The sequence below is a fragment of the Aptenodytes patagonicus genome, chromosome 5 (genome assembly GCF_965638725.1).
Source record: "Aptenodytes patagonicus chromosome 5, bAptPat1.pri.cur, whole genome shotgun sequence".
Lineage (NCBI taxonomy): Eukaryota > Metazoa > Chordata > Aves > Sphenisciformes > Spheniscidae > Aptenodytes > Aptenodytes patagonicus.
The window spans coordinates 20,637,833-20,651,102 of NC_134953.1; the positions used below are offsets into that span (position 1 = coordinate 20,637,833).

Genomic DNA, 13,270 nt, shown 5'->3' on the forward strand with positions numbered 1-13,270 from the left:
CTCTGCCAAACTAAGGATTTGGGACTGAGGAGTTATATTTTGCTCTGACAAATCTTGATTTGATGATGAATAACAAGTTCTCTCAAAAGACTACTGGGACCAGAGGATCTGGTTATTATAGACTCAGAGAACCAGAGTGATATCAGCCTCTGCTGTGTGACTTTGAGCAATTTTCTCAGCCTTGTCCAGGTAAGAAAGATACATATTTTGGATCTCAGTTTCTTAAGAACTAAAACTCCTCATAAATCCAAAGAGTCTAAATGAGTTTTTAACAGCAACAGAAAGAGGATGCTGCCTGTCTTTTTTCTGTCCTTGCTGACCCACATGGGGCTGGCAAGTTTGTATCTCTGGAAGCCAGACAGAAATAAAATCCTAATTCCCAAGATAAATCTGAGAGATTTCAGCCTTCGTTTGTAGCAAAAAGATAGAGCTACATCAGGGTCCCGCTGTCTGAGAACTGTAAGCAGAGGTTTTCACTAAATCCTTTGAAATGCCAGTGGGATCTTTAGTGAACACTGCCAACCGAGACTATGCTTCCTTGCAGTCTGGCTGGGCAGGATGTAACACTGACCTTTCTGGTGAGGAAATGGTAAATGTCAGGGGCACTGAATGTGACAATGTGTGTTACTCACCATCAGCATTGTTAGCAGCAGCAGCATGGTAAGAGCCAAAGAAAGGCACGGTTGCAGATTTGCTCTTCACTCTGGTCTCTGGCAGTACTTACTGCTTGCCTACAGCTCACCTGTATCTTTAGGCTGGTAGCCATGAAGCTGCCTAAAAATATTAGCAAGGTAATAGCAGCCTGTGTTACAGGGGCTCAGACATTCAGTCTGACTTTTTTCCAAAGCCAAACTTCAACTGGAAGCAAATGTGTGGTGTTCAATTCAGAAAAAAAAAAAAAAAAGATGGAAATCAAGCAAAATTCACTACTCTTGTTATTCCCCATCAGTCAGTTGCTTAATTCGGATCTCCTGAAAACTGTCATGTGCCCCTCTGGCATGTGCCCATCTCCACCATATTTAAGCTATGAAATACATGTATTTTTAATTAAATTTCTAGTACACTTCAACTCATCGGGTATGGCTTGTGTGTTAGATCAAGCGGATGATTTTCCGGACAGGCTGTCACAATGCCCTTTGATTTGCATCTTCCCCGTCAGCCTCCAGCAGTTGTCCTGCAGTGATTAAAAGGTCTTGTTCAGTAATACATAGCATCATTGGTAAACAGCCCAGATACCATGCCATTTAAATTGCCTCAGCCCACCTGCATGGGTGCGCAAATCTCACCAAGCCAAGATCTGACAAGAACACTGGGACAGTTCGCCCGGCTTGCTCCAACTCCTTGAATATAATGAAGTTTTTAACAGGGCTTTGACACTTTTCCCCCTTGATTTTCAGCTCTTTCAGCTGCTCCAATGAAAACAGTCAGAGCTTTTAAAATACAGTCTCCAGCCTTCTCTGGAAAAGAAAAGATATATACTCTATAGTTCTTCTCTGAAGATTAACTTTCTTTGCCATTGCTCATAAAAGAAACACAAATCTAACCCTATCTACTCATCTGTCCTCCCAGCTGCTTACGAGTTTATCTTTTTCTCCCTTTCAGTGTGTGTGCATATCTTTGTATTGTTTGAGGGGAAAGGCTGGTTGGCTGCTTTTTTACAATGTTTGCATCCATTTTCTTCTCCCTCTTATACTCAGAAAAAAACAAAACAGAGGGGAGACATAGCATCATCTCTTACCAAACTGACATATCTCCTGTAATTTCTTCAAGGAATCATTAATATTGTGGACACATGACCCTACTGGAAATAAGATATACTATAACATGTTTTTACTTCTAATCAGCCTGTTACACCTATGTAGTGCATGAAAGCCCTAAGCTGTATTTTTTGTCTAATTAAGACTGTCATCTTAGAATCATAGAATGGTTTGTGTTAGAATGGACCTTTAAAGATAATCTAGTCCCACCCCCTGCCATGGGCAGGGACATCTTTCATTACATCTGGTTGTTCAAAGCCCCATTCATCCTGACCTTGAATACTTCCAGGGATGGAGCATTCACAGCTTATCTTGGCAAGTGTCTCACCACCCTCATAGTAAAGAATTTCTTCCTTATATCTAATAAAAATCTACCCTCTTTAAGTTTAAAACTGTTACCCCTTGTCCTATGACTACAGTCCCTGCACCAGTAGAGTCTCTCCATTTTTCTTGTAACCTGCCTTTAAGTATTGAAAGGCTGCAATAAGGTCTCCCTGGAGCCTTCTCTTCTCCTGGCTGAACAACCCCAAATCTCTCAGCCTTTCTTCATAGGAGAGGTGTTCTGGCACTCTCATTATTAAAGCTCTCTGATCTTCTTGAATTATAGAGTGGTATTTCTTTTGTATTTCTCCTACTTGCTTGTCTGGGTGCAATACCCAAATAAGCAAAAAAACAAACAAACAAACAAAAACCAACAGCACTGATACAGTTAATGATTATAACTTGATGATATAATTTACTAGCTGGGCTTTTCTATTGTTCATCTTATGCTAGTTTTTAAGACACTTTTGTTATTTGGCTTTATTTCTCCCCCCCCCCCCCCCCCCAAGTTTTTCAAGGTTAGGTTATGATTAGAATTAGCTGAGAATCTTTTCAGAAAATGTCTCATTTTGATTAAAAAATGTTACATTTTTCAGACATTTTAATGATCTTTTTAACCTTTTATTTTTACAGGGCCAGCTCTAATTGTGGTACCTTAACTAACTGACTTTCAGAAAATAATTTCTGGTTGAAGGCATGACTTGATCTGAGGACCAGAATAAAAATCTAGCTTTTAATGAGCAATTTCTGCATATGTGTTTTGGCCCTATTGAACTATATGCACTTTGACTAGGTTTTTTTGCAACTACTGGTCATGAATGTTTGGATTTGCAAGTCACAAGGTATCACTATTGAACTTTGACTAGATGAGTGAACCACTTTAAAAAAGCAAGGAAAAAAGTAAAGTAATTCCCAATATGACTGATTTACCAATTGCGTTCACATTTGTATTCACTACAAACCAGTGCCTTTGCCAGCAAAATTCCACCATAGAAATGTATGCTGAAAATCACCAAGTATCACAAAAATAAACTCAGAAGTATTTAGATAAAGCATTTATCCAACTCTTCTAACTAGCATCTACTGCATTCTATTCCCCTATTGCCAACTACATTAGTAAACACTGTGCTATCAGCAATAATCCATGTATATTAACTTGCTGTTTCTGTATTACCCTGCTGAACTAATATTGCTTAGAAATACTGCTTCCTAGTAATTAGGGTATTTTCATAGGGCACAGTTCCAGAATTACTAAGCACCTTAATAACTTTCATGCATTTTTCTGTCACAGTACATTTAACAGCAAAATCTCAAGAACCTGCCAGAGAAATAATAAAAAACATGAAAATTGTTGATACAGTGCAGAACTGCAGTGCCTTGGGGTTGTATGCAGTGTGGATTCTTTTATGTTTCCATCAGGCAAACAACATACGGTTGACTCTCCGAGTGGATTACGCTTTCCTCAGTATACCACTTTCACATACCTAGATTATGCAAACAGGTATGTGGTAAAATACCCAAATTATAGCAATTAGAGGTGTCAGTTTTACAGTAGCCCATCACTAAAGCCTTCCCAGCACAAATGTGTCCTTACAAACTTTTAATGAGATAGAGAGTTACAGATCCCTTTTTCCTCCTTTTGTTTTGTTTTGGTTGTTGGTTTTTTTTAAGATAAGAAAACTCCAGTCACCTCTCATTTTAAAGGTTTGAGTTTATCTGCTCATCCCCCATCTGATATCTTCCTCCACAGAGTGACATTACAACCTCTTTCATCACAAGTGTGGATGTCAGGACATCACTTAGAGCTGCAGGTGGAAGCATGAAAAGGGAGAACAGAGGAGCTCTGAATAAACGCAGATTCTATTTTCATGTTAATGACTCCTCTTAATGAAACAGAGGATACAAGAATACAAAATACATATGAGCTACAAGGAGCTGAGTTGTCTCTACACATAGTGTTTTCTCAGTTATGCAGTAGGCATCAGCAGATTGCTTTAATGTTGCTCTCCAGGGGTTTAAATTTCTCTGGGGTGGTAGTAGGAGGGGGTGTTTCACAGAGCAGCCAAAAAAAAGAGAATAAAAAAGAAAATTCTCTTGGAAACAGATATAAGAAATGCAGCTGTAAAAGACACTACAGTTTCTCTGACAGCACTTGCAGGGAGACCCTTCTCAAGACTAAAACTAGCAAGCTCAGTGATGTTTATTCACAAGACTTAGAGTGACCCACAAACTATTTACAAGACCACACGACAGAGTAAAATGGCAATTAAAATATCAGTGAATCACGAAAATGCATCTTTGCTTTCATCAACCATTCGAATCCGTTTAAAAGTCTTTAAAGTCTTCCAGATGTTCCTTCCCTGTCAAAAGAAACAGTGTTAAGTAAATGCAGCCTCAAGAAGGCCTGATGCCAAAGGCTTTGCTTTGTGTCTTCCTGATCTTAGAAAAGTCCCAGTTTAGATAGTTCTGGGAGCAATCTGTATTAAAGCAACTCCTCAGCCTTCCTTAGATATCGGAATATAGCCCTCATTCTCCACAGATATTATAGCCCTCATTCTCTGCACAATACAGCTGTGTCCTGGTTCATCCCTTCAAAACCATCTGATTTAGAGAAAGCACCAGGAGCAGGAGAGAGTATCCCCCCAGTCTCCTTTCCTTGAAAAGTTGTGACTTCAGGACATTTTCCTTCACTATTCATTTCTGCTCTTAAGAATAACTGGAAGTCAGTCTTCTGACTTTTCAGGTTGATTAGACTCTGCATATTTCCAAGCCAAAATGTCTAATAATTAATTTAAAAAAACCAACAAACAAACCACAGGGCACTGAGCAAGGCTCTGCCCAACTTGTACATCAGGACTGGCTATAGAGATGTTGCTGTAGAAGTCTGGATTTCAACGGTACATCTGAACCCTCTTATGTCCCAGTTCCCTTTTGGTTTTCTTCCATGGGGAGTCAGCAGTGGCCACGCTCTGAGTGCAAAGGGCTGCCTTTCTGATTCAGCACTTCAGTGCCTATTTTGTCCTCAGGTACTTGGCTGCACAGAAATGGAAATGCATAGAAAAGCCCAGTGTTGCTCTCTGCGGTGTACATGTTTCTCAATTACACATGCACAGCTCTGTTTACTACTATGGATGGTTTTGAGGACAGACTGTCTATATAATTGCAGCTAACAGTATTTTTTTTCCAAGGTGATGATGATCATAATAAATAAGCCAGAACGAGATGCAAGACTGTCTCCACAAGTTGTATTATTTTTACTGTTGATAACAGAAGTACAGTCTAGCTTACTGAGGTGTGTTATGCAAGGGACATTTTGTTCAAGGTGAAAATACAGGCTTGCAGTTTCATGTTTTGTTTATGGCTGTAGGGAATTAGATGGGTGGTTGGAACATCTTTTCATCTTTTCAACTTATTCTTTGCCTTTGAAGCTCCAAACCTGAGTTCTCTTATTTGTTAGGTTCTAAGAGGCCTTCAAAGTTTGAGCTCCATGGGAATGGAAAATGATCATTTTCATCATTATTCTTATTGCAGGCATCCATCCGCTCAATTCACAATAAACCACTACTGTAAGTAATGATGGGAAACTTCAAAAGGTTTGGAGTGCAGTACAGGACACAGGGATCCAGGAATATTCTCTCCAGCTCTCTGACCCTCTTCAGTGAGTACAATTTTGTTGGATGACTCAAAGACTGGGTCCCCAGATTTCTAGGACTTTCTGCTTTTATTAGCCCAGAAAAAACAAGAGATGTGTGGGGCTATGTGTTTGCATCTGACATTTTGAAACCCTGTTAGGAGTCCTGTAGGAAAAAAAATAGGAGTGATATAAATATATATGTGCCTGTCTATACAGACGCTCACACAAAAACAAGTTTAAGTTAAAAATAGAATTTAATTTGCAAAAGCTTCAGCTAACACAGGTTCTGAGAAAGGATTAAAAAGCAGGAGCAGCAAACAAAATCTCTGGTATATCCTTTGCAGACCAAATATAAATTCAACTTTGGAAGTAAATTTGACCTAGAGCTCGTACTTCTTTCATAAATTAAAAGAAAATATTTGACTGAACCACTCCTGAATCTTGATATGTTCAAAACCTGTGGTTTTGGCACAAATTTACAGTTTAGAAGCTACCATGGGGGGTCTCATTTTAATCACCTGGTTCAGCTTCTCCTGATTTCAAGATGACTATTTTATCAAAAGCTTCTCTTTTAAAGGCCAGATTCACAGGACATGAGCCAACTTCTGCTCACAGGTGGACTACTGCCTCCATAAAAAGCTGATGAGAAGTCTCGCAGATTTACACCAGTGTAAGCAAAAGTAAGCCAAAATATAAAAAATTAAACTTATCTTTGATTTAGACTATGACAACCATATTTGCAGGAAAACAGTCCGGTATTTCCTTCATTCCTCAGCTTTCTTTTCCACATAAGTCAAAGTTACACTAATTGCTATTGCATGACAGCATGGAGGTGTTTCAGATAAGTATTTTACTGCAAGCCTGGTTACAGAGCTTTACTTTGGGTATGCAAATTGTTGCTATGGAAAGCAAATGCAAAGAGATCTGCCTGCAATCAGAATCATGAGAAGAGAATCAGTACACCAGAATCACTGGGTAAATCTGTCATGACTAAAGCTGAAGGAGATGAGGCTCACAATACAAAGAAATTTGCTAGTAGTGAAGAACTGCAGAATAAAGTTTGGACCTACATCCGGGGGTTATTTTTCAGCGGTTGTGGCCACTACAAGTGTTTGAATCTGAAGTCAAATCATCCATTACAGACACCCCATACACTAAAAATTGTGAAATGCTCAGATTCTATCATAACCGTGTAGGCTACGGCCCTAAGTGAATTTAGATACAAATTGTATAGCATAAGTTAATGCAGCAAAGAATTAAACTTGCCTCAGGGACAAAGAGCTATGATACTTCTTTAAGGTAACTTTGGCATCAAACTTGCAAACGTTTTGTCATTGCTGTAACCAGCTGACATTCAGATTCAGCAAGAGGAACTTACACATGGCTGATCCATACAACCTGAAATCTGACTGGAAATCTTGCACGGCTGCTTAGAAGCAATATTGCACAGTGATTTAAGCTCATAATGAAGAACTGTGTGTGCCTAGTTCAATGGTCAACTTGCTCACTTTCAAGGACTGAAGTAGGTCTAACAGCAGTTAAAAGCATAACACCAGCCACTGGAGGATGTCCACTGTTACCCATGGCAGAAATGCTAGTATCCTCAAAGACTCCAAGACTTCAGTCTTTGGCCCTCACTGGTAGCAGGACCAGATTGATCTCTTCTTTGTATTTGGTGCAAAAGCAAACAAGCTTATGCTGAACAGAGTTGTGTTCAAACTCAAAATGTTCACAGGAAATTGCAGAACTCTCTCCTCCAAAATCAATGCTTTCTTTAGACTATTATTCAGTATATTTCAGTCATGCATCTTCCTTAGATCAAAGACCCCACTTTCACGTGCAGTATAAACACATAACAGGAGGAATAATGCCCCTTTCATACCAGTTCAAAGTTAATCTCAACAAATCAGCAGTGCAGACTGCATTCAGCCATGTTGCCCCCATTTCAACATCTCTGTACATATGGGGAAGCTGTGTCTAGAAAATGAGGAAGAGGTTTTTGCTCTTACCAGTAGAACCTGTTTGGTGCAACTCCCTCATGAAGAAGCAGCCATCTTCTGCCAAACTCCACTGAACTGAATAACTGGGGACAAAAACAAACAGTCATGAATCACAGTAAAACACAAAGATAATAGAGAAATTAATCTGAAGAAGCCTGTATTACTCCTGCGATAGTGACTTGGACTTTTACTTCTTCCAGCCTCAAAGGGACACATCTGGGGCAGCTGAAAAGTGTCTGCAGTGCCTTTTATTAGCAGAGGCAATACTGAGCTGTGTGACATGGGACACAACCGGTATTACCTGAGGGATCACCGTATGGGTACACCCAACGACCTGCCATGACTGAAAACTCATCATCTAGCTCTTTGTGGCGCTCTCAGGTAATAAAATCATGCAGTAGGAGAAGGCTGCCTTTTACTTTTATAAACTTGTGGTGGACACCAAATGTATAGCATAACACAGCAGTCTGATATCCTAGCCTAGCTCTGACAACAGATACACAGACTTGCCTGCCTTGATATTATGTCGGAAGGTCATTCTCTTTCCACTTACCAGTAGCCATCCCTAGAGAAGTTGTTCAATCTGGCACCAAAAACGTACTCTAACATGTCCAGATTTCTATTGCAAGACTGAATGAGTTTAAATAGCACAAGTTACTTGTACCATGGAAACCTGCAATTCTCCTGTCCAGGACTTTGCTCCTGTCCTTCTCCAGCAAACAACGTGACACCTTCTCCTAGTCTGGTTACACAAACAATATCCAAACACATCAATCATTTCAGAAAATCTTTCCATGACAAATACCAAACCAGACTGAGAAAGGTCAGCAAAAAGGCATGTTACAGGTATTATAAATACTTTGACATGTCTTTGTGGAATGATATACAAATGTTACTTTTATAGAGCATTTACAAACAGCTGCTCTCTGCAAATGCTGCCATCAGGTAATTCTCAGAAGGATAGTAGAAGGGAGGATCACTTGGGTTCTGCCTTTCTTTTGCTTTATTTAACTTCAAATTTCTCATGTGGAAGCATTGAGAGGCAGTCAGACCTATACTTTTCTTGCAGATTCATCCCATGTCCCTTCCTTCCCTTGCTTGATAGACTTGGTCAGTCCCCTTTTCTGGCAAGGAAGATGTTGGACCCCTTTTTTGAACTGTGATCTGCCTTTTTAGGGCACCACTTTAGAGATCTTGCAGAAAATGCAAACAATCCGAATCTTTATGTGCAAACCCTGACCGATTTTTTTTTTTGAATGAGTAGTGGCAGTGGATTGGCAGGGAAGAGAAAGATGGATGCCTGAGAGCATGACTGAGAAGGAGAGAGGCTGATTTAAAGCTTTGGGTTGATCAGAAAGATGATCTGAATGTATTTCAAGAATTATGAGACTGCGATGTAAGAAACCTTAAGATCTACTTCCTAGTCTGCATTACATTCCCAATGCAAACCCCTACATCCTTCAGTTTCCCTACTGTAAAACTTTGGAAGGACATGGAGAAACTAATTACAATAGCTGCTTGGTAAACAGTAGACTGTGCATATGTTGAAATCTACTTTAAAATAGGAAATCTGAAAATTCACCTCCTTTTCTCATCTCCCTTTCTCTTGAACACTGTCAAAGAAGATAGAGGGAAGAAGGCAGAGGGGATAGAAGATAATGATGGTAAGAAAAGGAAGAACAGTTTAGCTTTGTGGATAGAAATGCATCCACTTTTAAAACTTCAGTGGTGAATCTTTTATTTTTCCTTAAGTAGAAGATTCTAAATACATTTTTATTTGAAACTTTAAGGCACCCTAACTATAACTGAGGAAAACTTTCATTTTTGAAAACTGAAGAAAACCTTTTGGGACATTTAACAATGACTTTTGTAAAGTTCTTTGAGGTCACCTAATCAAGAACTTTACCATTACAGGAGGTGTTTTGCCACCTTCACATTCAAAATCCATTTCTAGACCTGCTTTTGTAATTGCAGCAAAAATAAAAACATAATAACAATAAGCTACTGTCGATCTATCTCACCAATGTCAATGTTTTCCCTTTCATGGAAAAGTAGTTTCTTCTGTGCCAAGTAATAAGTCTTTGACATACAGTCATTTAAGTTTTAATAAAGTTCAGATCATCCTTTAATTAAGAACAGGAAGCAATCTAAACAACTCAGCAAACACCTCTGTGTTTCCAGACCAGGGATATATAGGATGTAAGCTCTCCAGGGACACTGATGTTCAGATGGCTGAAATCATCACAGTAAATCTTGTTTTCCCCCTTTTGCACCTCTCACCCTACTCCCTCTCTAGTTTCCCTGAGCACAACTTTCAGCAGGTTATCCCCTCTCTGAATTTTCTGGTGATAGTAACAGTATCCTGAATGAATTAAACACAGCCTGCAAAAGCTTTCTCTGTGCTTGTGTAGCATCCTCCTTCATACCTGCAGTCCCACTGCAGTGCCCGGTGGTTGAACGGCCCCAGAGCCACAGCTTCCCTCTGGCTCTTTCAGCACAACTCTTCAGAGGGGCTGTTCACCTGGTGCATCCGACAACTCCCCCAGCAGAGCAGAAGCTGTGATCCTGCACAGCGCCCAGGGAGCCCTGCTTTCTCTTAGCGTGTGCTCTGAACGAGACATGCGATTCAGGCAAAACGTGGAGAAATGCAAGACTTTATGAGTTTCTTTCAAAGGGAGGAAATGGATATAGCAATTCTACTGCCAGGATTGGCCTCTCAAATTGAAGCCAGTGCCCAGTGAGCTGGAGACAGTGTGTGAGAAAAGGCAACAGCTCTCAAAGGGAAATATCATCTCCCTGGGAACCCATGCCCAAAGCGCTCATTGTCTTTGATGAGACACTTTAATAACCAGGCTTTAGAAGGTTTTTCCTCCTTTGCCATTATCTCAGCACCAATCTCAGCCTTTACTGACTCACAGGAGCACAAGAAGCACTAATGTATTTTTAGCAAAGGGGGAATTCCCCACCTTATGTGTCACCCCCCCACAAAAAGAAAAAAAAACAAACCTTTGCAGTGAGGATTTTTTCAGGTATTTTATTCTAAGTATCATTCATTTTAAACTGAGTTTATTTAGTTGGACCAGAAAAAAAAAAATATTTGGAGGCTAGGGTTTTGTCAAGTATCAGTTATGATACAGCTGGGATTATTTTTCCCCATTTAGCAATTATAGTGCTTGTACAGATATTTTTTAAACCCAGCACCATATTTTGTTGTTGTTATAAAGGCCTCCTCTCCCCTGGGTCTTCTTGTGACAGACTCATGCATGTAGTCCCTTCAGAGATGACATTTTATTTTCTTTGGCAAGTACTGCCGTCTGATGACAATTTTCATTATTAGACTGAAATTAGATAATGTTCTTTGCTACACTTCTTTTTCAACCACAAATAGAAAAGGAACCTATTACAATTTCAATGTATGTTTTCATCTGAGGGCCAAGTAGTGATCTGACGTTTCTGTTTTCACTGAGACAAAACTGTTATGAAGAACAAATCTTGTATTGATCTCTCAGATTTGACCCTTGTTCATCAGGGAATAATTCTCTTCTTGCTTCCTCTTCTCTTGTATATTTATTTTCCTGTGTAATACCTGAGTACTTAACAATCATTAACAGTCTGGTTTTGCTTTGTTTTGCTTTTTTAAATCCTAATATTCTGTGAAGTAGAAACCTACCACCTACCTCTTTTAGATGGGAAAACAGAAATGCAAGGGAAAAGGAAAGGCTGTCCCAAGGTTACAAATACCTTCTGAGGCTGAGCAGGGATTCAAATAAACCCTCTGAACTGCAAGACAGTCCCCCAGCTATAGAAAGAGCCTTCTCGCAACATGACACTACTATCTTCTGGAGTAGGGAAAGCTGACATCTGAAAACTGAACTTCTCTCCTTATCTACACCAAACAATTTCTGTATGCTACTCACCCTCTCTGTTATTTGTTTCCCAACCCGTGTGAGAAGCATAAGAGTTGCTCATGTATTTCATAGTGATAGCATAAGCTTCATCCTAAAATGCTTTGGGATATCTGGGTTACAGCAGGATACAGTTGCCATGTAATCTTCTCTTTCCCTTCTAATTTCCTGATCTTTCCAGCACTAATTTTAGACTTGAGCAGTTTTTTTGCATTTTGGGCTATATTCATTGATAACATTTTCAATTTGAGACAGTCAAAACATTCTTTAATACATAGATTTTTTAAAAAACAAAAAATATTGTTTGTACACTAAGGATAACTGTCCTATGATCCAATGAAAATGCAGAAGAAAAATAAAATATTTTAGAAATGTTTGTAGCTAAAAACCCAAAGCATTTGATGATGAGGAAGAAGCTGTATGTATAAATTCTTAGTGAAAGTAAAATATTTAACAGTAATTAGTCAAACCTGAATAGTTTATTTACTTTAATTTTTACAATTTGCACTATAAAAAATAACTAAATTCCAGAAAATAGGGAGAAAAACAATGTTTTTCCAAAATGTTCCATGAAGAATAACTGAATTTTATTTGGCTCAACTGATCTAGACTGCAACATCACTTCTAGAAGGGAAAGTGTGTACTAGGGAAGAGGAAAAAGAACTCTACATTTTTCTTTACTTCAGCTCTGGAAAATCTCTCCAAAGCCAAAAGCTCTCAAGATCTTAGCTTCATGAAACCCTCTGTTTTTTAAATGGTTCTGGATACATTCTGCCACACATCTTTCTTTGCCCTTCTGCCCTGTATTGCATAGAATGAACACTTGTATAGTTTCATAACCTACCCGTGTGCTAGTTCACAGCTGTAAAAGAGCTCTGGCCCCTTCCATCGTTTGACTAGATCTATTTTATTCTTCCCTGGTTTGCCCATGTATTGTACCTCCTACACATCTTCCCTTCACTCAGATTTCTAAGTTCTTTAGAGTAGAAATCATCTGTTGTAGCATGTGTTTACACAACATAAAGATTGCTGGGGCTCTCAGTAGCTTTTATACATACAAGGAAATGATAAGTGCAGATAAGTGTAAGGCCAACTTTTCCCTGTAATAGATACTTCAGTAAAAAGTTCCACTATTCAGAATGGTGGAAATTAGATGATTTTCCCACATTATTTCTAACACTTTGGTTTTCATCTACAAAGCAGCACAGCAATCTGGGAGTTTTGTACTTTCCTCTGGAACGAGGTGGCTACTGTTGGAAATGTTGGATAAGACAAAACAATGGTTCTGCCATAAGATTTCTACATTACACTGGCTTCAAAAACAGCTTTCAATAATTCACAGGACTCAGAAAATATTTAAATACCACTGACTCCATTCTTCTCATTGTTCATCAATGTCTTACGTTTTAGAAGTCTCTGAACTGAAATACTACCACATTTGAACACCAGCATTAATATCAACGAAGTTGGTATTAACTTGTATGTTATATATATAAAAAACATATATATGTCTTATACATAGCTTATATAACTGGTCTATCAAAAAAGGATTCAGAAGGTTATCAACTCCAATACTTCTTCCAATGGACACGTCTTAGTGAGCAATATCTCTAATAAACAAATACTTACTGTAAAGAACACAGTCTCCTCACC

The 13,270-nt window shown here is 39.0% G+C and overlaps 1 protein-coding gene across 2 annotated transcripts in view; it reads right to left on the bottom strand.

Moving 5' to 3' along the window:
* The window catches only part of SORCS1 (sortilin related VPS10 domain containing receptor 1), a 312,215-nt gene that overhangs the window by 96,392 nt on the left and 202,553 nt on the right, over positions 1-13,270 (bottom strand). For both annotated transcript variants that reach the window (XM_076338969.1, XM_076338970.1), the window contains exon 5: positions 7,722-7,795. In XM_076338969.1, coding sequence (XP_076195084.1) covers positions 7,722-7,795 — 74 coding nt within the window. The remainder of the gene's footprint in view (positions 1-7,721; positions 7,796-13,270) is intronic.